The sequence below is a fragment of the Lissotriton vulgaris genome, chromosome 5 (assembly GCF_964263255.1).
Source record: "Lissotriton vulgaris chromosome 5, aLisVul1.2, whole genome shotgun sequence".
Lineage (NCBI taxonomy): Eukaryota > Metazoa > Chordata > Amphibia > Caudata > Salamandridae > Lissotriton > Lissotriton vulgaris.
This window is the reverse complement of record NC_141693.1, coordinates 40,950,752-40,975,045: the sequence shown is the minus strand read 5'-3', so window position 1 is coordinate 40,975,045 and position 24,294 is coordinate 40,950,752. Positions and strand designations below refer to the sequence as shown.

The 24,294-nt window shown below is 50.2% G+C and overlaps 1 protein-coding gene across 6 annotated transcripts in view; it reads left to right on the top strand.

Annotated features, from left to right (window-relative positions):
* LOC147710076 (erythroid membrane-associated protein-like) overlaps nt 1-23,461 on the top strand; it is a 470,315-nt gene extending 446,854 nt beyond the window's left edge. For all 6 annotated transcript variants that reach the window (XM_086920782.1, XM_086920781.1, XM_086920784.1 and 3 more), the window contains 2 exons: nt 1,834-1,860; nt 22,732-23,461. In XM_086920782.1, coding sequence (XP_086776908.1) covers nt 1,834-1,860; nt 22,732-23,276 — 572 coding nt within the window. In that variant the 3' untranslated portion in view covers nt 23,277-23,461. The remainder of the gene's footprint in view (nt 1-1,833; nt 1,861-22,731) is intronic.
* The last annotated feature ends 833 nt before the right edge of the window (nt 23,462-24,294 follow it).

The window sequence follows — 24,294 nt, the reverse complement described above, 5'->3', positions numbered from 1 at the left end:
TGTTTCCGTTTTTACTGTCCCTCCGGGCAGACCACTATCACGATGCAGGCGGTGTGACAAAGTCATGATTTTGTATGTGATGTGTTTGTTTGTAGATTGTACAGAACAACCGTGTCCTGGAGTGCGCAAATAAAAAGAAGGAACAATCCTGCGTTTTGTGTGACATTGTCTTTACTTCTTCCCGGTGATGGAGGTGTGGGGCTCGAGATGTACAAGAAGTGCCTGTAATGTTTAAACTGTATAACTTGGAAGTTTCAGTTACAAGTAATTTAACGGGGCGGGGTTCTGATCACCTATTTACCTGCCGAACCCCCGTGAACAAGCAGGGCCTTAAATGTCCCTTTTAATACCCCGGTTTGTATTTTCGGCTTGATAGCAGCACAAAGGACCCTATGAAATGCAAGCTGCAGAGACCACATTCCATGTCCGCTGGAGCGCCCACGGCTGCGCCAGGGTTGATTGTATACTGATTGCTCTATTTGTGCCACTCGTGTTTCCTCGGGGGCACCAAAACACACAGGTGGTGTTGAGGGAATACTATCAGGGATCGTGCATGGACCAAGGTGACAGTTACAATTCATTCGTACTTATTCGTACTCAAACTAATGATATCGGAAGAATGAGTTTGTCCTGCATGGATTCGAACAGGTTACCAGCTAATTACACTCACATTTTAGCAGCGAATATTTAACTTACTGAGCTACTATGCCTGCATAGATGGTTTAAATTAATTTGTAATACGGTTGTTGTGGGTTTCCTATAGTGCTACTTGACTCATGCATGCAGCTTAAATAACAGAAAACAGTGTTATGTCAGCATTAACTCACAGCAAATAAGATGCTTTTGTTTAGCTAGTTTTCTGAATGACATTGAACAGCTTTTGTATGCTTAAATAAATGAATATATGTTTGTCAAAGGACGACACCGATTTAGAATAAGGATCGTTGTTCTCTTAAGCAGTGCATCTCCCAGATACATCACTGCCATTGTACTTACTATTACAAGTGTTTGGACGGAAGCTCCTCAGTTTAGAAAACTATGCTTATCCTGTCTACGTCAGGCTGTAAATAGTTGCTGAATTCTTGTCTTAGCCGCTCCATAGTATTGCATATAACTGTGGCCTAAAAAGAATTTGCAATGTGTCAATTATCTGCCTGGCTGAGAATAGACCCATATACTGAAGCAGTCCAGAAGAAAGAAAAGCATTTATGTAGCAAAGCTTAATGCAGAATTCAATAAACTATTACCAGATTATCTGGAGGATTTATTTTAATGAATATGAAGGTTACGTCTTCAATATGTTCTTTATAAATTATATTAACCCCCCCAATTATTTTACGCCCTACCACTTTCAAATGTCACCAGCCGCCACTGCTCCACATTTAGCAATTCAACAAAACAAACACAATTCTGATACCAGCAAACTTTAAACCAGACCCCTAAACAGTAATTTTCATATAACCATGCCAATATCCAGCTCTCTTGGAATGTCATTGGACAGCCCTATATTAGACCATTCAGCACTGTAATCCCACAATCCACTGAACACCAAGAACTATATAGAATGAATTGTATCTTTCACTTGTTTGTATTTTGAAATGCATGACGAGAAGCGACACAAACCCCGTGAACAGCATGAAATGCCAGCATCCGACAGGCATATCACACTGTGAAGGTGCTCCACTGTCACTTTCAGAAACACAGCACAAAGAATTGGAATGAAATACTGACATCCTAGAGCTTTACACTTTGGTTTATCAATAATTGTTTGAAAAAGTTGAGTTTCTGGTTATGTGGTATATAAAAGTAATAATATCATCTGTTTTCTTCTAGACTGGAGATGGGCCCGCACATTTGCAGGTAATTGAAGACCTTCCTTTCAGGAATTCTACAACTCCAGTGTGCTTGAGGAGCTCTTGATATTATGAATGAATGAGCATGTGAAACCCCAGCAGGGTCTGTGAAAGAGGAGTGGAACATCTGCTTCAAGGGGTGCCTGCATCCACATCTGCAGACCCCCTGAGGTCTGTGACAGCCTAGTCTGTTATTGTCATGTGTCATCATGTGTGACGCGCAGCTGGATATATCACTGTACAGTTATCACCAATGAGCCGCTCCTCTGTGGGTGTGTGAGATAGAAAGAGACCTTCTGCCTGAACAGCTGTTGTACAGATGTCATGAATGTGCAGCCTCCTGGAGGTCTTTGGGAGAGAGCAGGAACATCAGTCTGAGCTGGTATTGTACAGGCATCGCATGTGCAGCACTTCTAGGGGTCAGTGACAGAGAAAGGAAAACCCAACAAGATCTGCCATCACACAGGCGTGAGCAAAGAAAAACCAAAGGTGATGATGGAGGGAGCGTTGACAATACAAACACTCACCCCCAGTCAACTGATCTGGGTTTAATCCATCACAGGTGTGAGCATCAGAAACCCCTGTCAGAGTCTAGAGTGAGCAGAGCCTCTGCCTGGTCCAGTGTTGCACCTCCATCACCACCACAGCTAAGGGGGTTTCTGGGAGAGGGGACATCTCTCCCTGATCTGGTATTAGACAGACATCCGCGTGCAGCCCCTGCGGTGCTACCTGGCCCCGATCTTGGGGGCCTTCAGCTTTAGAAATAGAATGGGTTTAAAAGCACCTTCTGCAGAGTTCCTTGTAAGTCCAACAGTTTTCCTCCAACAATAGCAGTGTCACAATAACGAGGGTGATTCATGTTCCTGCTGTAGATAATGAAGTAGTGCAGAGGGTTAATATACCTGCTGCAAAGAACGTGTACTTGTGCAGATCACAGAACTGTAGTTTATGTAGATAGCTCAGTGGGTCACTACTTTTCTCACAGAAATCCTTTTGTTACTTGCAGTTCATTAGTTACAATCCTAATACAACACAGTGACCTATAAACTGTCATCAAAGAGCTGCATGTAGACAGCTTGGTATAGATTAGAACATTTTTCCCCAGTCTCTCATTATTCTACTGTTGCTAAAAAATAATTTGTTTAGGTGGAAATACATTCTGATTAGTAAAGCCAAACCCAACCACTGATGTACGCTCTAAGGGCCATATGTAGGAAGCCTAATTATGATCGCAAATGCTGAAATTCGCAGAATTTCAGAGTTTGCGATAGCAATTTGGGCAGTGTGCTATGTAGCACACAAATAAGGAATCGCAAAATTTGTGATTCCTTATTTTGCGAATGCATATAAGGATATGCAAACTGCGATTCCTTAAATGCAATGTAGGAAGCACCCAAGTTGTGCGATTTCTTTGAAAAATGCACTTTTTTGCATTTTTCAAAGTGCCATGTGCTGCACATACATGCCCTTAGGGCATGTATGTGCACCACATGTGCACACATGTTAATTTAAGGGGTGCAACAGGGTGTCCTATTGACACCCTTGCAACCTTGAAATTACATTCTCACTTTGTGATTCTCTAATTGGGAATCACAAATTGAGAATGTCTTCCCATTCATTCCTATGGGCCTTCTAGCTCATAGGAATGAATGAGAAGGTATTCCTTATTTGTGAATCTCAATATGTGATTCCTTATTTGTGAATCTCAATATGCGATTCACAAATAAGGAATAAGTGGGATTCGCAAAATATTTTGCTAATCCTATCTACATTGCGTTTTGCAATTCTCTAATAGCGATTCCCAAAAAATCGCTATTTTGAGAATCGCAAAACACGTATTACCTACATATGGCCCTTTATCCTGAGTTTGTGCTTCTCCGGGCCAAACACTTTCAAAACATACTGCCTACGGGATGACTTGTGATGCCTATACCTTGGAATTTGCATTATTGTAGACTGACTTACACATGTATGATCAATTCTCTCTGTATAATGTGTGTGTGTTGTAAAGTGCAATGGGCAGAACTTGTACAACCTTTTCTGATTTCTAGAGAAAGCACAGAGATTATCCATGTGTGTTTATAAAGGAATCGTCAATGTGAAACTGAAAGTAAAAGAGGCAATTTATCTACTGTTACAAAACAGAAATGTTGTCCCCGCCTAGACCATCGCCAATAGGAGAGTTACCTTACTTGCTGCCTTATCTGGAAGCCAAACCCATGGCAGCACTCTGTGTCAAGAACGTAGGTGTTAATATTGACTCTGACTTGTCACTTCAAAATCAGGGAAACTCGATTGTTAGTACCTGTGGGCCCGATTCACCACTAACAAGAATTTTTTGTTTAAGAAATTTGTAATTTACATTCTCGCAAAACATCAGAAAGCTTCTCCTGTCATTATGCACACTTAAACTTCTTCATCAGCCTTTCAGAAAAATGTAAAAACATCGCTTTTCTAAGTGTGCTTCAATCTAGCTGCAGTTGGTCTCCTGATTTATTACCATTGGTTGGTTTATCTCTTTGGTTAGAGCCCACAAGTACCCCAGTACCTCAAGGTGAAGATTTACAAGTTCCTCCCTTCAGTGTAATCCTAAGCCCTTTCTGCCCATCATACATCATTCCTGCATGTACCCCTTCACTTTAACAGTGTGTCCCCCATCACCATCTCTTGGCAAACTGGTACCCTAGCATAGAGATGCCTCCTAAGACATGTACTAAAGAGTTTGGTATTAAAACACCCTGCCATTCACACACCCTATATATTTGTGACTGTAATGATGACCTTTAATTCACTAAACTCAGTTTGTCATTCAGTATATTCTTTCTGAACCACAAATATGACTTAGACATTAGAAACCGGAATATGTTGATATTATATAAAATTGTTTTCTTCTCTCCTTTCCTGTTTATGTACTCCTCTCTTTTCTTTTTTCTTTTTGTTTCTACATCTGTACATATATCCTCAACAAATTATTGAGCTGTAATTTGTATCTACTTATGTTTGATTGTATAATTACCACATGGTTTCCTGGGGGGCGGTGGGTGGGGGGTTGGGCCAAATGTATAGTTAACAAAAATCTGCAATAAAGATTGTTTAAAAAAAGAAAATGACTTACCAACCCATTTCAAATCACAAAAAGAACGGGCATTAAAGGGAAAGGCCTTCATTTTTAGGTTGAACCTAGAGTCAGCGCGCAAGCGCTGCTCTGGTGAAGATCTGCTGTAGTTCAGTACGTGAGGGAAGCCCCGCCCTCTCCCCGCCCATATTTTTTATTGGCTTGTGTCGTTGTCCTTCATAAATGCTGCCTTTAGATTCGTTCATAGGCTTGTTAGTCCCTCATTATGATTGCCATGTCGTCATTTGTATCCTCTCATGGCTACTGGACCCTTTACTTCGAGTGTTACATGGTACGTGTTATTTAGACTGTGTTATTTAGACTGTGAGCACTATTAGGTTCTCCTACTGCCTTCTCTACTCTCCCTTCCCCTCCGTTGTCTGTGCCTTCTTACCCCCTTCCCCCACCCACACTCCCGTTGTCGGTGCCTTTTTGCACCCTCTCGCCAATTTCACTGCGGTAGATTGGCGCGAGCGGGAAGGCACCCGAAAGCTAGGTGTAAAGTAGCAGTGCAGCACACACTCTCACTGATACAGGAAACAAACACAATAACTGACACCACACCAGCTAGTCTGTTTAAAACAAGATCCGTTTATCTAGATTAGGCTCATGGCTGGTAAATAATTCATTGTAATCATTCAGCATTAACTCATCAGCAACATTTCACTGTAGGCTTAGGCAAAACCATTCCATGAGAACTCAGGCAACATTTCATTATAAACGAGTAGGTATGTAATTCATTCCGTGAGAACTCGATCAACATTTCATTGGGTAGGCCTAAATATCGACACGAGACCTCAGCAGGATAAATAAAGCAGTGTTTCAGGATCATTAGACATAAGAACCTCTATTTGCATGGCACGTTATTAAGAGCTGCTTGAGGGCAGGCTACAGCAAACACTCCCCTAGCCAGGGGTTAACTTGATTACCAACAAAAATAGTCAACAAGTGGGGCTAATGCCCAGTTCAGGGGGGCCTGTGGGACTTTCCCTCTAACCTTAGAGCTGGTGACTCGATGCGGGGTTAATCAGGGCTAACAGGGCCCAGTACCAGCTCTCCCGAGGGAAGAGGCGGTCACGGGGCTTCCTCCCTGGAGGCCCGCTTCCGCTCGTGTCTGCCACCCTCATCCCCGGGGGGGAAGTTACCTTATTCTTCGGCCTCCGCGGGCTGGTGCGGGTGAGATGGGAGGGCTCCTGCCCACCGGTAATCCCCACGCTGTCTTGGGACCGGTCCCGGGCCTCTTGATGGTTTACCCGGCCCCGGGACCAGTCGGGACATGGCTGGGAAGGGTGCGGCCTCCTCAGCCAATGGCGGGGCAGCGCGGGCGTGTGCCTGGCCCCAGAGCCAATCCGAGGCTCGCTTGCTGGGGGCTCAGCCACGCTACCAATCCAGGCTCAGCGTTGGGGGGGGGGGGCGTGGTCCATGACCGGCCAGCACCCCCGTTATGTTATGGTGGTGTCTGGCCTCGCTGGACCTAGCGCGGCCTACCGCTGCACTGCGGCGGCCCTCTCCTGGCTCCGGGGACCGCCGCGAAGGCGAAGGCAGTAGCAGGGCCCACCCAGGGAAAGCGCTGAGGTTGCGCCTGTGATGGCAGGCCCCAGAGTACTTCGTAGGCCCCGCGGGCAGTAGTGCCACTTCGCCGGCGAGGCACCGGGCCGCGGCAGTGTCTTTGGCCACAGGAGCAAATGTGCAGCAGCGCCAACAGCAGTGCAGGCCAATCCCGGGCTGCGGCGGTGAGTTCCACAATGAGCGGGCTGAAAGCACAGTGCGTCGGGGGTGCAGCGTTCTCAAGGGTCCAGCTTGAGGTGGCCCCAGTGCTTGGAGGACAAAGGCAGTCTCTGGGCAGTACAGCGCTGGAGAATGACAGCGCTTTAAACATACACAGCGCTTCGGGGGCAACAACAGTTTCCAGAGCCACAGCGCTCGGAGGGGCAGAGCAGGAGAGCGCTTTGGAAGCACAGCGCCCAACAGATACAGCGCTTTGGAAATAGCAGTTCAGACAGTCCAGGGACAGATAGCTTAGGCAGGACAGCGCATGGGGGCACAGTTCGACCAGGGAAGCGCTTGGGTGGTGCAACGCTGGTACCTGGTTGCTCCGCCAGCAGTCCTCCTTGTAGGTAGGTGTTCTCCTGCGGCACTAGATAGTTTCTGCGCACTTCTTATGTGGTTTCTTTGGGGGAGGGTAGGTAAGAAGGGGGGTTGAGTTGGTGGCTCAGAGTCAGGATGGTTCCCTTAGCTCACTGGAGGTGGTTCCCTGGGTTGCCCAACGCTGGGCCAGATCAGTGGGTTTGGTAGCATCCCTCACCTAACTTAGAAGGCAATACCTAGGCCCAGTCACTCCCAGTGGTGTAGGTTCCTCCCCTAGGCCCTCCAGCGTAAACTTCTTCAGAGGTTTCCCCAGGTCCAGTGATGCCCAAACTGACAAGCAGGTTTCCCTCCTTTCCCTAAATACCCCTAGGTCAGGTGACCACTCTCTAATGCGGCAAAGTGTAACCCCTCCCCTATTCCGGAAGGTTCCAGGAGCTTCCACAGTCTGGGCTATGGGAAGAAAAGGCAGGATGGCATTGCTACTGTACCCAAATGTCCCAGCCTGCTCCTGGCTACTAGTGAGTTACTTAAAAAAATCACTCCGTAGTAGAAGGGGCCTGTGGCAGCCATGTTGGTTGGAGAGAGCACCTGCACCGTAGCACTGTTTGGCAGTGGTAAGGCGCCCAGAGACCTAGGTCCAAGAAAAACAAAGTTGTGGAAAAACAAGGCAGGGGCAAAAAACGGGGTAAGACCACCCTAGGGCTGACAGGTCTAACAGAAACCAATATCTGAACAGGGATCAATACTTACAAATATCACAAACAATGGCCCATGCACATTCACCCATATCCCTGATGCGCTGGGGTCAATTTAGTTTCAATGATTTCAGTTTTTAATGTTGTTTATTGTTTCATAGTCAACATCTCCAGTATGTATTTCTAACCTATACATCAACCTTCCTTCTACTTGGTCGATGGACCAATTAGTTGAAGAGTTGATGGCAATGATATGACTCATCTAACTTGTTTAATCAGTTTATTTGAATAACAACAGACTCTCTGTAAGATTAATAAAGTTTTATCTTAAGTTTTGGTCTTAATTCTGTAATGCTCACATGCAAAGTGTACAAATACAAACAATGAATTCATCAGAGGAGAGAAGTTGTTGTTAAATGCAACTACATTACATTCTCTTCTCCCATCAACGTGTACGGTAACCATTTATTATGGGGATATATTAGGAGACAAAAGTTTCAGCAAAAATTATGCAAGAAACAATATTATGAGTGGATAGGTCAAGAGAGAAAAGTTTCAGAATAATACATTTGCATGTACGAATATAAAAACCTAGTAGGTCTGTGGGAAAACCACCCTCCTGGCCTAGGGAATGGTGATGGTCCCCGAGATAGGATCAAGAAACAAATTAAACAGGACCCGAGACAGGTTAAGGACAGGAAACAGCTAGGCCTCTCTGCCAACCGACCATCAGTGACGCATCCCACCTTCTTCTCTTCCTCCCTGCAAGTCCAAACCACACCCCTAAAGGCACCATATTTATACCCTAAAATCTCCAGATCCATCCCAAATAAATTGCAACATGTCACATATTCTAACACCTGATTGGCCGTCTCAGTAGGCGGTTCTATCGCCCTACAGTGACTTCCCCCCAAACATTAGACAGTTCGCTATCCTAATTTCTGTTCCCACAGTTTCTCAAGTTCTTTATTCATACTACATTCAAATGATACAATTTGATGAAATTAATTCAATATTTATTTGAGCATCTTCTGCAAAAGAGACGTCCGATCTCATGGTCGGCCATGTTCTTTGATAATCTGACAAATGTTTCGGGATGCTGAGCTCAGCATGTCTGTTTTGCTTCTGTCAGCTCGGTTGTGCTCCTCATCTCTTCCCCCTCCCACTCGGAACGACTGTAGCCAAGATGGGGTTGGCGTCCAGCATACTACAGTTAATGCAAATAAACATTTATTAATTATATGACAGTATAGTTTTCACTGTGTACGACCCTCCCGTGTACCGAGTAGGTTTTAGTGTATATTACTTGACATTAGTGCAGATTTGTGCAAAGCTTTTTCCCACATGTGCGTGTGTGTAAGGTGCCTGTTAATTTCTATTTCTACTTCTCCTTACTGTTAGTACACATTATGAGGGTGTTGTTCCGAGCAGGTTTCGTATTTTTGCAATCCTGCTCCAACAATCCCCCCTTTGATGGCTTCCTAGAGCAGTTATAAAAATACCTACCATACCGTGTGCCATCTTTGTTTTAAAACTCAGTACTCTTCTCTCTTTTCATGTCATAGTATTCCCCTTTCTTGTCCTCTAATGCTATGTCTTTCTCTTTTTCGCTCTTCATTTATTAGCTGATTCTGTCACTTCATTTCTTCCTCTCTTACTCTTACAACATGTATAGGTTGTTATTAACATTAGAGCTGTCATTGCTATGGAAACAGGTGGTATTAATATTTTTCCTAATAAACTACTTCAAAGGTAGAAAACCATTTGCGTACTGAGGAGAAACCATTTACCAGTCTCTCCAAACACTGTCAACCTCCAGTGGGGTCAGATCGTTATTTAACTCTGTAATATTCTTAATTTATCCCTGACTTTACTGCCTCTCATCCTTCATGGTGTGTGGACTCTGCCTCTCATCCTTCAGGGTGTGTGGACTCTGCCTCTCATCCTTCAGGGTGTGTGGACTCTGCCTCTCATCCTTCAGGGTGTGTGGACTCTGCCTCTCATCCTTCATGGTGTGTTGAACTCTGCCTCTCATCCTTCATGGTGTGTGGACTCTGCCTCTCATCCTTCATGGTGTGTGGACTCTGCCTCTCATCCTTCAGGGTGTGTGGACTCTGCTTCTCATCCTTCAGGGGGTGTGGACTCTGCCTTTCATCCTTTAGAGTGTGAGGACTCTGCCTCTCATACTTCAGGGTGTGTGGACTCTGCCTCTCATCCTTCAGGGTGTGTGGACTCTGCCTCTCATCCTCCAGGGTGTGTGGACTCTGCCTCTCATCCTTCAGATGTGGGGCCTCTGCCTCTCATCCTTCAGGGTGTGTGGACTCCGCCTCTCATCCTTCATGGTGTGTGGACTCTGCCTCTCATCCTTCACGGTGTGTGGACTCTGCCTCTCATCCTTCAGGGTTTGTGGACTCTGCCTCTCATCCTTCAGGGTGTGTGGACACTGCCTCTCATCCTTCAGATGTGTGGACACTGCCTCTCATCCTTCAAGGTGTGTGGACTCTGCCTCTCATCCTTCAGGGTGTGTGGACTCTGCCTTTCATCCTTTAGGGTGTGTGAACTCTGCCTCTCATCCTTTAGGGTGGTGGACTCTGCCTCTCATCCTCCAGGGTATGTGGACTCTGCCTCTCATCCTTCAGGGTGTGTGGACTCTGCCTCTCATCCTTTAGAGTGTGTGGACTCTGCCTCTCATCTTTCAGGGAGTGTGGACTCTGCCTCTCATCCTTCAGGGTGTGTGGACTCTGCCTCTCATCCTTTAGACGGTGTGGACTCTGCCTCTCATCCTTCACGGTGTGTGGACTCTGCCTCTCGTCCATCAGGGTGTGTGGACTCTGCCTCTCGTCCTTTAGAGTGTGTGGACTCTGCCTCTCATCCTTCACGGTGTGTGGACTCTGCCTCTCATCCTTCAGGGTGTGTGGACTCTGCCTCTCATCCTTCAGAGTGTGTGGATTCTGCCTCTCATCCTTTAGAGTGTGTGGACTCTCATCCTCCAGGGTGTGCGGAATCTGCCTCTCATACTTCAGGGTGTGTGGACTCCGCCTCTCATCCTTCATGGTGTGTGGACTCCGCCTCTCATCCTTCATGGTGTGTGGACTCCGCCTCTCATCCTTCATGGTGTGCGGACTCTGCCTCTCATCCTTCATGGTGTGTGGACTCCGCCTCTCATCCTTCATGGTGTGCGGACTCTGCCTCTCATCCTTCAGGGTGTGTGGACTCTGCCTCTCATCCTTCAGAGTGTGTGGATTCTGCCTCTCATCCTTTAGAGTGTGTGGACTCTCATACTTCAGGGTGTGTGGACTCCGCCTCTCATCCTTCATGGTGTGTGGACTCCGCCTCTCATCCTTCATGGTGTGTGGACTCCGCCTCTCATCCTTCATGGTGTGCGGACTCTGCCTCTCATCCTTCAGGGTGTGTGGACTCTGCCTCTCGTCCTTTAGAGTGTGTGGACTCTGCCTCTCATCCTTCACGGTGTGTGGACTCTGCCTCTCATCCTTCAGAGTGTGTGGATTCTGCCTCTCATCCTCAAGGGTGTGTGGACTCTGTCTCTCATCCTTCACGGTGTGTGGACTCTCATCCTTCAGAGTGTGTGGATTCTGCCTCTCAATCTCCAGGGTGTGTGGACTCTGCCTCTCATCCTTCACGGTGTGTGGACTCTCATCCTTCACGGTGTGTGGACTCTCATCCTTCAGAGTGTGTGGATTCTGCCTCTCAATCTCCAGGGTGTGTGGACTCTGCCTCTCATCCTTCACGGTGTGTGGACTCTCATCCTTCAGGGTGTGTGGACTCTGGCTCTCATCTTTCAGAGTGTGTGGACTCCGCCTCTCAATCTCCAGGGTGTGTGGACTCTGCCTCTCATCCTTTAGAGTGTGTGGACTTTGCCTCTTATCCTTCAGGGTGTCTGGACTCTGCCACTCATCCTTCAGGTTGTGTGGACTCTGCCTCTCATCCTCAAGGGTGTGTGACTCTGCCTCTCATCCTTCAGAGTGTGCGGAATCTGCCTCTCAATCTCCAGGGTGTGTGGACTCTGCCTCTCATCCTCCAGGGTGTGCGGAATCTGCCTCTCATACTTCAGGGTGTGTGGACTCCGCCTCTCATCCTTCAGGGTGTGTGGACTCTGCCTCTCATACTTCAGGGTGTGTGGACTCCGCCTCTCATCCTTCATGGTGTGCGGACTCTGCCTCTCATCCTTCAGGGTGTGTGGACTCTGCCTCTCGTCCTTTAGAGTGTGTGGACTCTGCCTCTCATCCTTCACGGTGTGTGGACTCTGCCTCTCATCCTCCAGGGTGTGCGGAATCTGCCTCTCATACTTCAGGGTGTGTGGACTCTGCCTCTCATACTTCAGGGTGTGTGGACTCCGCCTCTCATCCTTCAGGGTGTGTGGACTCTGCCTCTCGTCCTTTAGAGTGTGTGGACTCTGCCTCTCATCCTTCACGGTGTGTGGACTCTGCCTCTCATCCTTCACGGTGTGTGGACTCTCATCCTTCAGGGTGTGTGGACTCTCATCCTTCAGGGTGTGTGGACTCTGGCTCTCATCTTTCAGAGTGTGTGGACTCCGCCTCTCAATCTCCAGGGTGTGTGGACTCTGCCTCTCATCCTTTAGAGTGTGTGGACTTTGCCTCTTATCCTTCAGGGTGTCTGGACTCTGCCACTCATCCTTCAGGTTGTGTGGACTCTGCCTCTCATCCTCAAGGGTGTGTGACTCTGCCTCACATCCTTTAGAGTGTGTGGACTCTGCCTCTCATCCTTCATGGTGTGTTGAACTCTGCCTCTCATCATTCAGGGTGTGTGGACTCTGCCTCTCATCCTTCAGGGTGTGTGGACTCTGCCTCTCATCCTTCAGGGTGTGTGGACTCTGCCTCTCATCCTTCAGGGTGTGTGGACTCTGCCTCTCATCCTTCAGGGTGTGTGGAGTCTGCCTCTCATCCTTCAGGGTGTCTGGACTCTGCCTCTCATCCTTCAGGGAGTGTAGACTCTGCCTCTCATCCTTTAGAGTGTGTAGACTTCGCCTCTCATACTTTAGAGTGTGTGGACTCTGCCTCTCATCCTTCAGGGTGTGTGGACTCTGCCTCTCATCCTTTAGAGTGTGTAGACTTCGCCTCTCATACTTTAGAGTGTGTGGACTCTGCCTCTCATCCTTCAGGGTGTGTGGACTCTGCCTCTCATCCTTTAGAGTGTGTAGACTTCGCCTCTCATACTTTAGAGTGTGTGGACTCTGCCTCTCATCCTTCAGGGAGTGTGGACTCTGCCTCTCATCCTTCAGGGAGTGTGGACTCTGCCTCTCATCCTTTAGAGTGTGTAGACTTCGCCTCTCATACTTTAGAGTGTGTGGACTCTGCCTCTCATCCTTCAGGGAGTCTGGACTCTGCCTCTCATCCTTTAGAGTGTTTGGACTCTGCCTCTCATCCTTCAGGGTGTGTGGAGTCTGCCTCTCATACTCCAGGGTGTGTGGACTCTGCCTCTCATCCTTCAGGGTGTTTGGACTCTGCCTCTCATCCTTCAGGGTGTGTGGAGTCTGCCTCTCATACTCCAGGGTGTGTGGACTCTGCCTCTCATCCTTCAGGGTGTGTGGACTCTGCCTCTCATCCTTCACGGTGTGTGGACTCTGCCTCTCATCCTTCAGAGTGTGTGGACTCTGCCTCTCATCCTCAAGGGTGAGTGGACTCTGCCTCTCATACTCCAGGGTGTGTGGACTCTGCCTCTCATCCTTAATGGTGTGTGGACTCTTCCTCTCATCCTTCAGAGTGTGTGGACTCTGCCTCTCATCCTTCAGAGTGGGTGGACTCTGCCTCTCATCCTTCAGAGACCTGGACTCTGCCTCTCATCCTTCAGAGTGTGTGGGCACTGCCTCTCATCCTACATGGTGTGTGGACTCTGCCTCTCATCCTTCATGGTGTGTGGACTCTGCCTCTCATCCTTCATGGTGTGTGGACTCTGCCTCTCATCCTTCAGGGTGTGTGGACTCTGCCTCTCATCCTTCAGGGTGTGTGGACTCTGCCTCTCATACTTTAGAGTGTGTGGACTCTGCCTCTCATCCTTCAGGGAGTCTGAACTCTGCCTCTCATCCTCAAGGGTGTGTGGACTCTGCCTCTCATCCTTCAGGTTGTGTGGGCTCTGCTTCTCATCCTTCAGGGTGTATGGACTCTGCCTCTCATCCTTCAGGGTGTGTGGACTCTGCCTCTCATCCTTCAGGGTGTGTGGACTCTGCCTCTCATCCTTCATGGTGTGTGGACTCTGCCTCTCATCCTTCAGGGTGTGTGGACTCTGCCTCTCATACTTTAGAGTGTGTGGACTCTGCCTCTCATCCTTCAGGGAGTCTGGACTCTGCCTCTCATCCTCAAGGGTGTGTGGACTCTGCCTCTCATCCTTCAGGTTGTGTGGGCTCTGCTTCTCATCCTTCAGGGTGTATGGACTCTGCCTCTCATCCTTCAGGGTGTGTGGACTCTGCCTCTCATCCTTCAGGGTGTGTGGACTCTGCCTCTCATCCTTCATGGTGTGTGGACTCTGCCTCTCATCCTTCAGGGTGTGTGGACTCTGCCTCTCATCCTCAAGGGTGTGTGGACTTTGCCTCTCATCCTTCAGAGTGTGTGAACTCTGCCTCATCCTCAAGGGTGTGTGGACTCTGCCTCTCATCCTTCAGGGAGTCTGGACTCTGCCTCTCATCCTCAAGGGTGTGTGGACTCTGCCTCTCATCCTTCAGGGTGTGTGGACTCTGCCTCTCATCCTTTACAGTGTGTGGGCTCTGCTTCTCATCCTTCAGGGAGTGTGGACTGTGCCTCTCATTCTTCAGGTTGTGTGGGCTCTGCTTCTCATCCTTCACGGTGTGTGGACTCTGCCTCTCATCCTTCAGAGTGTGTGGACTCTGCCTCTCATCCTTTAGAGTGTGTGGACTCTGCCTCTCCTCCTTCAGGGTGTGTGGACTCTGCCTCTCATCCTTTAGAGTGTGTGGACTCTGCCTCTTATCCTTTAGAGTTTGTGGACTCTGCCTCTCATCCTTCAGGGAGTGTGGACTCTGCTTCTCATCCTTCAGGGTGTGCGGACTCTGCCTCTCATCCTTCAGGGTGTGTGGACTCTGCCTCTCATCCTTTAGAGTGTGTGGACTCTGCCTCTCATCTTTCAGGGAGTGTGGACTCTGCCTCTCATCCTTCAGGGTGTGTGGACTCTGCCTCTCATCCTTTAGACGGTGTGGACTCTGCCTCTCATCCTTCACAGTGTGTGGACTCTGCCTCTCATCCTTCAGAGCCGTGGACTCTGCCTCTCATCCTTCAGGGTGTGTGGACTCTGCCTCTCATCATTTAGAGTGTGTGGACTCTGCCACGCATCCTTCAGGGTGTATGGACTCTGCCTCTCATCCGTCAGGGAGTGTGGACTCTGCCTCTCATCCTTCAGGGTGTGAGGACTCTGCCTCTCATCATTTAGAGTGTGTGGACTCTGCCTCTCATCCTTCAGGGTGTGTGGATCTGCCTCTCATCCGTCAGGAAGTGTGGACTCTGCCTCTCATCCATCTGGGAGTGTGGACTCTGCCTCTCATCCTTCAGGGAGTGTGGACTCTGCCTCTCATCCTTTAGAGTGTGTGGACTCTGCCTCTCATCCTTCAGGGAGTGTAGACTCTGCCTCTCATCCTTCAGGGAGTGTGGACTCTGCCTCTCATCCTTTAGAGTGTGTGGACTCTGCCTCTCATCCTTCAGAGCCGTGGACTCTTCCTCTCATCCTTCAGGGTGTGTGGACTCCGCCTCTCATCCTTCAGAGTGTGTGGACTCTGCCTCTCAGCCTTCAGGGTGTGTGGACTCTGCCTTTCATCCTTCAGGGTGTGTGGACTCTATTTCTCATCCTTCAGGGTGTGTGGACTCTATTTCTCATCCTTCAGGGTGTATGGGCTCTGCCTCTCATCCTTTAGAGTGTGTGGACTCTGCCTCTCATCCTTTAGAGTGTGTGGACTCTGCTTCTCATCCTTCAGGGAGTGTGGACTCTGCTTCTCATCCTTCACGGTCTGTGGACTCTGCCTCTCATTCTTCAGAGTGTGTGGCGTCTGCCTCTCATCCACCAGGGTGTGTGGACTCCACCTCTCATCCTTCATGGTGTGTGGACTCTGCCTCTCATCCTTCACGGTGTGTGGACTCTGCCTCTCATCCTTCAGGGTGTGTGGACTCTGCTTCTCATCCTTCAGGGTGTGTGGACTCTGCCTCTCATCCTTCATGGTATGTGGACTCTGCCTCTCATCCTTCAGAGCCGTGGACTCTGCCTCTCATCCCTCAGGGTGTGTGGACTCTGCCTCTCATCCTTCATGGTATGTGGACTCTGCCTCTCATCCTTCAGAGCCGTGGACTCTGCCTCTCATCCTTCACGGTGTGTGGATTCTGCCTCTCATCCTTCAGGGTGTGTGGACTCTGCCTCTCATCCTTCAGGGAGTGTGGACTCTGCCTCTCATCCTTCCGGGTGTGTGGACTCTGCCTCTTATCCTTCACGGTGTGTGGACTCTGCCTCTCATCCTTCATGGTGTGTAGACTCTGCCTCTCATCCTTCAGGGTGTGTGGACTCTGCCTCTCATCCTTCAGAGACCTGGACTCTGCCACTCATCCTTCAGGGTGTGTGGACTCTGCCTCTTATCCTTCACGGTGTGTGGACTCTGCCTCTCATCCTTCATGGTGTGTGGACTCTGCCTCTCATCCTTCAGAGACCTGGACTCTGCCTCTCATACTCCAGGGTGTGTGGACTCTGCCTCTCATCCTTCACGGTGTGTGGACTCTGCCTCTCATCCTTCAGGGTGTGTGGACTCTGCCTCTCATCCTTCAGAGACCTGGACCCTGCCTCTCATCCTTCAGAGTGTGTGGACTCTGCCTCTCATCCTCAAGGGTGTGTGGACTCTGCCTCTCATCCTTCAGAGTGTGTGCACTCTGCCTCTCATCCTTCAGAGACCTGGACCCTGCCTCTCATCCTTCAGAGTGTGTGGACTCTGCCTCTCATCCTCAAGGGTGTGTGGACTCCGCCTCTCATCCTTCAGAGTGTGTGGACTCTGCCTCTCATCCTTCAGAGTGTGTGGACTCTGCCTCTCATCCTTCAGAGACCTGGACCCTGCCTCTCATCCTTCAGAGTGTGTGGACTCTGCCTCTCATCCTTCAGAGTGTGTGGACTCTGCCTCTCAGCCTTCAGGGTGTGTGGACTCTGCCTTTCATCCTTTAGGGTGTGTGAACTCTGCCTCTCATCCTTCAGGGTGTGTGGACTCTGCTTCTCATCCTTCAGGGTGTGTAGACTCTGCCTCTCATCCTGCAGGGTGTGTGGACTCTACCTCTCATACTTCAGGGTGTGTGGACTCTGCCTCTCATCCTTTAGAGGGTTTGTACTCTCATACTTCAGGGTGTGTGGACTCTGCCTCTCATCCTTCACGGTGTGTGGACTCTGCCTCTCATCCTTCAGGGTGTGTGGACTCTGCCTCTCATCCTTCACGGTGTGTGGACTCTGCCTCTCATCCTTCAGAGCCGTGGACTCTGCCTCTCATGCTTCAGGGTGTATGGACTCTGCCTCTCATCCTTTAGAGTGTGTCGACTCTGCCTCTCATCCTTTAGAATGTGTGGACTCTGCCTCTCATCCTTCACGGTGTGTGGACTCTGCCTCTCATCCTTCAGGGTGTGTGGACTCTGCCACTCATCCTTCAGAGCCGTGGACTCTGCCTCTCATCCTTCAGGGTGTGTGGACTCTTCCTCTCATCCTTCAGGGTGTGTGGACTCTGCCTCTCATCCTTCACGGTGTGTGGACTCTGCCTCTCATACTTCAGGGTGTGTGGACTCTGCTTCTCATCCTTCACGGTGTGTGGACTCTGCCTCTCATCCTTCAGGGAGTGTAGACTCTGCCTCTCATCCTTCAAGGAGTGTGGACTCTGCCTCTCATCCTTCAAGGAGTGTGGACTCTGCCTCTCATCCTTTAGAGTGTGTGGACTCTGCTTCTCATCCTTCACGGTGTGTGGACTCTGCCTCTCATCCTTCAGGGAGTGTAGACTCTGCCTCTCATCCTTCAAGGAGTGTGGACTCGGCCTCTCATCCTTTAGAGTGTGTGGACTCTGCCTCTCATCCTTCAGAGTGTGTGAACTCTGCCTCATCCTCAAGGGTGTGTGGACTCCGCCTCTCATCCTTCAGAGTGTGTGGAGTCTGCCTCTCATCCTTCAGAGTGTGTGGACTCTGCCTCTCAGCCTTCAGGGTGTGTGGACTCTGCCTTTCATCCTTTAGGGTGTGTGAACTCTGCCTCCCATCCTTCAGGGTGTGTGGACTCTGCCTCTCATCCTTCAGAGACCTGGACCCTGCCTCTCATCCTTCAGAGTGTGTGGACTCTGCCTCTCATCCTTCAGAGTGTGTGGACTCTGCCTCTCAGCCTTCAGGGTGTGTGGACTCTGCCTTTCATCCTTTAGGGTGTGTGAACTCTGCCTCTCATCCTTCAGGGTGTGTGGACTCTGCTTCTCATCCTTCAGGGTGTGTAGACTCTGCCTCTCATCCTGCAGGGTGTGTGGACTCTACCTCTCATACTTCAGGGTGTGTGGACTCTGCCTCTCATCCTTTAGAGGGTTTGTACTCTCATACTTCAGGGTGTGTGGACTCTGCCTCTCATCCTTCACGGTGTGTGGACTCTGCCTCTCATCCTTCAGGGTGTGTGGACTCTGCCTCTCATCCTTCACGGTGTGTGGACTCTGCCTCTCATCCTTCAGAGCCGTGGACTCTGCCTCTCATGCTTCAGGGTGTATGGACTCTGCCTCTCATCCTTTAGAGTGTGTCGACTCTGCCTCTCATCCTTTAGAATGTGTGGACTCTGCCTCTCATCCTTCACGGTGTGTGGACTCTGCCTCTCATCCTTCAGGGTGTGTGGACTCTGCCACTCATCCTTCAGAGCCGTGGACTCTGCCTCTCATCCTTCAGGGTGTGTGGACTCTTCCTCTCATCCTTCAGGGTGTGTGGACTCTGCCTCTCATCCTTCACGGTGTGTGGACTCTGCCTCTCATACTTCAGGGTGTGTGGACTCTGCTTCTCATCCTTCACGGTGTGTGGACTCTGCCTCTCATCCTTCAGGGAGTGTAGACTCTGCCTCTCATCCTTCAAGGAGTGTGGACTCTGCCTCTCATCCTTCAAGGAGTGTGGACTCTGCCTCTCATCCTTTAGAGTGTGTGGACTCTGCTTCTCATCCTTCACGGTGTGTGGACTCTGCCTCTCATCCTTCAGGGAGTGTAGACTCTGCCTCTCATCCTTCAAGGAGTGTGGACTCGGCCTCTCATCCTTTAGAGTGTGTGGACTCTGCCTCTCATCCTTCAGAGTGTGTGAACTCTGCCTCATCCTCAAGGGTGTGTGGACTCCGCCTCTCATCCTTCAGAGTGTGTGGAGTCTGCCTCTCATCCTTCAGAGTGTGTGGACTCTGCCTCTCAGCCTTCAGGGTGTGTGGACTCTGCCTTTCATCCTTTAGGGTGTGTGAACTCTGCCTCCCATCCTTCAGGGTGTGTGGACTCTGCTTCTCATCCTTCAGGGTGTGTGGACTCTGCCTCTCATCCTTCAGAGCCGTGGACTCTGCCTCTCATCCTTCACGGTGTGTGGACTCTACCTCTCATCCTTCAGGGTGTGTGGACTCTGCCTCTCATCCTTCAGGGTGTGTGGACTCTGCCTCTCATCCTTCACGGTGTGTGGACTCTGCCTCTCATCCTTCAGGGTGTGTGGACTCTGCCTCTCATCCTTCACGGTGTGTGGACTCTGTCTCTCATCCTTAAGAGTGTGTGGACTCTGCTTCTCATCCTTAAGAGTGTGTGGACTCTGCCACTCATCCTTTAGAGTGTGTGGACTCCGCCTCTCATCCTTCAGGGTGTATGGACTCTGTCTCTCATCCTTAAGAGTGTGTGGACTCTGCCTCTCATCCTTCACGGTGTGTGGACTCTGTCTCTCATCCTTAAGAGTGTGTGGACTCTGCTTCTCATCCTTAAGAGTGTGTGGACTCTGCCACTCATCCTTTAGAGTGTGTGGACTCCGCCTCTCATCCTTCAGGGTGTGTGAACTCTGCCCCACATCCTTCAGAGTGTGTGGACTCTGCCTCTCATCCTTCAGAGCCGTGGACTCTGCCTCTCATCCTTCAGGGTTTGTGGACTCTGCCTCTCATCCTCCAGGGTGTGTGGACTCTCATCCTTCAGGGTGTGTGGACTCTGCCACTCATCCTTTAGAGTGTGTGGACTCTGCCTCTCATCCTCCAGGGTGTGTGAACTCCGCCTCTCATCCTTCAGGGTGTGTGGACTCTGCCTCTCATCCTTCAGAGCCGTGGACTCTGCCTCTCATCCTTAAGGGTGTGTGGACTCTGCCTCTCATCCTCAAGGGTGTGTGGACTCTGCCTCTCATCCTTCGTGGTGTGTGGACTCTGCCTCTCATCCTTTAGAGTGTGTGGACTCTGCCTCTCATCCTTCAGGGTGTGTGGACTCTGCTTCTCATCCTTCAGGGTGTGTGGACTCTGCCTCTCATCCTTCAGGGTGGGTGGACTCTGCCTCTCATCCTCCAGGGTGTGTGGACTCTTCCTCTCATCCTTCAGAGTGTGTGGACTCTGCCTCTCATCCTTCAGGGTGGGTGGACTCTGCCTCTCATCCTCCAGGGTGTGTGGACTCTGCCTCTCATCCTTCAGGGTGGGTGGACTCTGCCTCTCATCCTCCAGGGTGTGTGGGCTCTGCCTCTCATCCTTCAGAGTGTGTGGACTCTGCCTCTCATCCCTCAAGGTGTGTTGACTCTGCCTCTCATCCTTCAGGGTGGGTGGACTCTGCCTCTCATCCTTCAGGGTGGGTGGACTCTGCCTCTCATCCTCCAGGGTGTGTGGAATCTTCCTCTCATCCTTCAGAGTGTGTGGACTCTGCCTCTCATCCTTCAGGGTGGGTGGACTCTGCCTCTCATCCTCCAGGGTGTGTGGACTCTGCCTCTCATCCTTCAGGGTGGGTGGACTCTGCCTCTCATCCTCCAGGGTGTGTGGACTCTGCCTCTCATCCTTCAGAGTGTGTGGACTCTGCCTCTCATCCCTCAAGGTGTGTTGACTCTGCCTCTCATCCTTCAGGGTGTGTTGACTCTGCCTCTCATCCTTCAGGGTGGGTGGACTCTGCCTCTCATCCTCCAGGGTATGTGGACTCTGCCTCTTATCCTTCAGAGCCGTGGACTCTGCCTCTCATCCTTCAGGGTGTGTGGACTCTGCCTCTTATCCTTCAGAGCCGTGGACTCTGCTTTTTATCCTTCAGGGTGTGTGGACTCTGCCTCTCATCCTTCAGGGTGTGTGGACTCTGCCTCTCAACCTTCAGGGTGGGTGGACTCTGCCTCTCATCCTCCAGGGTATGTGGACTCTGCCTCTCGTCCTCCAGGGTGGGTGGACTCTGCCTCTCATCCTTCAGAGTGTGTGGACTCTGCCTCTCATCCTTCAGGGTGTGTGGACTCTGCCTCTCATCCCTCAAGGTGTGTTGACTCTGCCTCTCATCCTTCAGGGTATGTGGACTCTGCCTCTCATCCTTCAGAGCCGTGGACTCTGCCTCTTATCCTTCAGGGTGTGCGGACTCTGCCTCTCATCCTTCAGAGCCGTGGACTCTGCCTCTCATCCCTTTGGGTTTGTGGGCTCTGCCTCTCATCCTTCAGGGTGGGTGGACTCTGCCTCTCATCCTCCAGGGTATGTGGACTCTGCCTCTCATCCTTCAGAGTGTGTGGACTCTGTCTCTCATCCTTCAGGGTGTGTGGACTCTGCCTCTCATCCTTCAGGGTGGGTGGACTCTGCCTCTCATCCTCCAGGGTATGTGGACTCTGCCTCTTATCCTTCAGAGCCGTGGACTCTGCCTCTCATCCCTTTGGGTGTGTGGACTCTGCCTCTCATCCTTCAGGGTGTGTGGACTCTGCCTCTCATCCTCCAGGGTGTGTGGACTCTGCCTCTCATCCTTCAGAGCCGTGGACTCTGCCTCTCATCCCTTTGGGTGTGTGGACTCTGCCTCTCATCCTTCAGGGTGTGTGGACTCTGCCTCTCATCCTCCAGGGTGTGTGGACTCTGCCTCTCATCCTTCAGGGTGGGTGGACTCTGCCTCTCATCCTTCAGGGTATGTGGACTCTGCGTCTCATCCTTCAGAGCCGTGGACTCTGCCTCTTATCCTTCAGGGTGTGCGGACTCTGCCTCTTATCCTTCAGGGTGTGTGGACTCTGCCTCTCATCCTCCAGGGTGTGTGGACTCTGCCTCTCATCCTTCAGGGTGTGTGGACTCTGCCTCTCGTCCTGCAGGGTGGGTGGACTCTGCCTCTCATCCTGCAGGGTGTGTGGACTCTGCCTCCCATCCTTTAGAGTGTGTGGACTCTGCCACTCATCCTGCAGGGTGGGACGACTCTGCCTCTCATCCTTTAGAGTGTGTGGACTCTGCCTCTCATCCTGCAGGGTGGGAGGACTCTGCCTCTCATCCTTCAGAGCCGGTGGACCCTGTGGAGGCAGCTGGGCTTCTTGCCTAATGGTGAAGGGGGTTGTGTGTGTGTGTGTGGGGGGGGGGGGGCGAGCCTTCCTGGTGACAAACATGTAATGGAAGTCAACACTGCACACATATAACACATTACATAGCACAATATTGAAGCTGACACTGTTAATCTGACACAGACTCCACACAATCTGTGAATTCTGGGCATTAACTTTTACAATATGAGATTCATTTCTGTAGATTAAAAATGATGCGTTGGAATTGTACAAAAAACATCCTGGTGTTGTCAACAACTCTTTCTTTTACTGTACAAAGGAGTGTGACACCTTCTGGTGGTGACGTGCCTCAGAGGCCAGTTCTGAACACACAAATATCTCGGAGCAGTGACATCTGGGGAATTGACATATTAGGGTTGAATAAAGAGATTGACCCCTGTGGGGAGCCCAGCAGGAGGTGATACTTAGACCCGAGAGCCGGGGGTGCCCCCTCTTCCCCCAGGATAGACTAGGAGCCATGCCAGGAGCTGACCTCTGACCTCTTCTTCTCTCTCCTTCAGCTGCGGTGACCCTGGACCCGAACACTGCGAGTCCCTGGCTTGTCCTGACCGAGGACGGAAGGAGCGTGAGGCTGGGAGACAGATACCAGGACCTGCCGGACACGCCGCAGAGATTCACTAACTACATCATAGTCCTGGGGAGGGAGAGGCTGAGCTCCGGGAGGCATTACTGGGAGGTGGAGGTGAGGGACAAGACGGACTGGGACCTGGGGGTGTGCGACGAGGCCCAGAGCAGGAAGGGGAAGATTACACTAGCGCCTGCGCGTGGATACTGGACAGTGTATCTCAGAGATGGTGAATACAATGCTGCCACCTCCCCCGACACCCTCCTGACCCCCCGTGTGCCCCCCAGGGCTGTTGGTCTCTTCCTGGACTATGAGGCGGGTCGGCTCTCGGTCTACAATGCGGATGACGGGTCTCTGCTCTACACCTTCTCGGGGGCCTCCTTCCCCCCCACCCTGCGGCCCTTCTTCAATCCAGGACTGAACGAGGGAGGGGTGAATGCGGGGGCGCTGCGGGTCCTGCCGGTGACAGTGCGGGAGTGAAGAGACTGCCAGCAGTGGGGGGGAGAGAGAGAGAGAGGTGCGGGGGTGACATGAGACGTCACTGACCTAGGTTAAAGCAGCCTGTATGACGTCATTTAATATGAGATGTTAAGACATTATGTGAAGTAGATGATACTTTACTCCCCCCTGGTGAAAGTCTTGTTAATAAAGCGCATTCCTCATTACCCAGCGGCCCCTGGCAGTTGCTTCCGTCTCTCTTCCTTTATGTCTGGAGGTGAGTGAAATGACTTGGAGTACAGTGGTTAGGTGAGCAAAAGTAGTTTATTTAACCAACAACCCCAGGAGCATTCAAGGACCAACTTCCTCAGTAACTGTGCATCTCTGATCTGCTCCCTGGATTCCACACTCTGGAATCCAGTGAGCACAGTGACCATGAGACAATGACATCATTGCTAAGATACAACATATCTCCCTTTCTATAAAATAACAAAACAAACAACGGAAACAAAGAACACATTTCATACTGATACATATAAGAAATACACCATCAAGGACAGATGTAATCCTTCATCCAAACTGGTCTACATTTAGGCCTGGTAGATACAGACATAGAAATGGGTACATCATCTCTTTTCTCCACAGATGTTTTTGAAGAATTGTCTACCAGACCATTCATTTGTTTGCACTCTAGATCATTACATCTTGTAATGCTTCTCACATTCCACTGTTTACCATCATCTAACTTTACTATATTACCTGTTACACAAATAATTCGTTTAGGTTTAGACCATTTAGAGGAACCAGGTTTTCGATTGCCCATTAATTGAGAGCGTACCCAGTCGCCAACCCTAAATGCATTAGCATTACAAATGATCTTAGAATTGTGATTCTGAACATATTTATTTTGATATTGTTGAACCTTAGATGCAAGGTTCTTACCATCAGTCACTTTTGAAATATTTTTAAACATCCATACAGGTTTAACCTTAGATCCAGCCTCACGCCCTTTTAATAAAGAAAACGGAGATATTCCCGTAGCTGTGTGGGGAGTATTTCT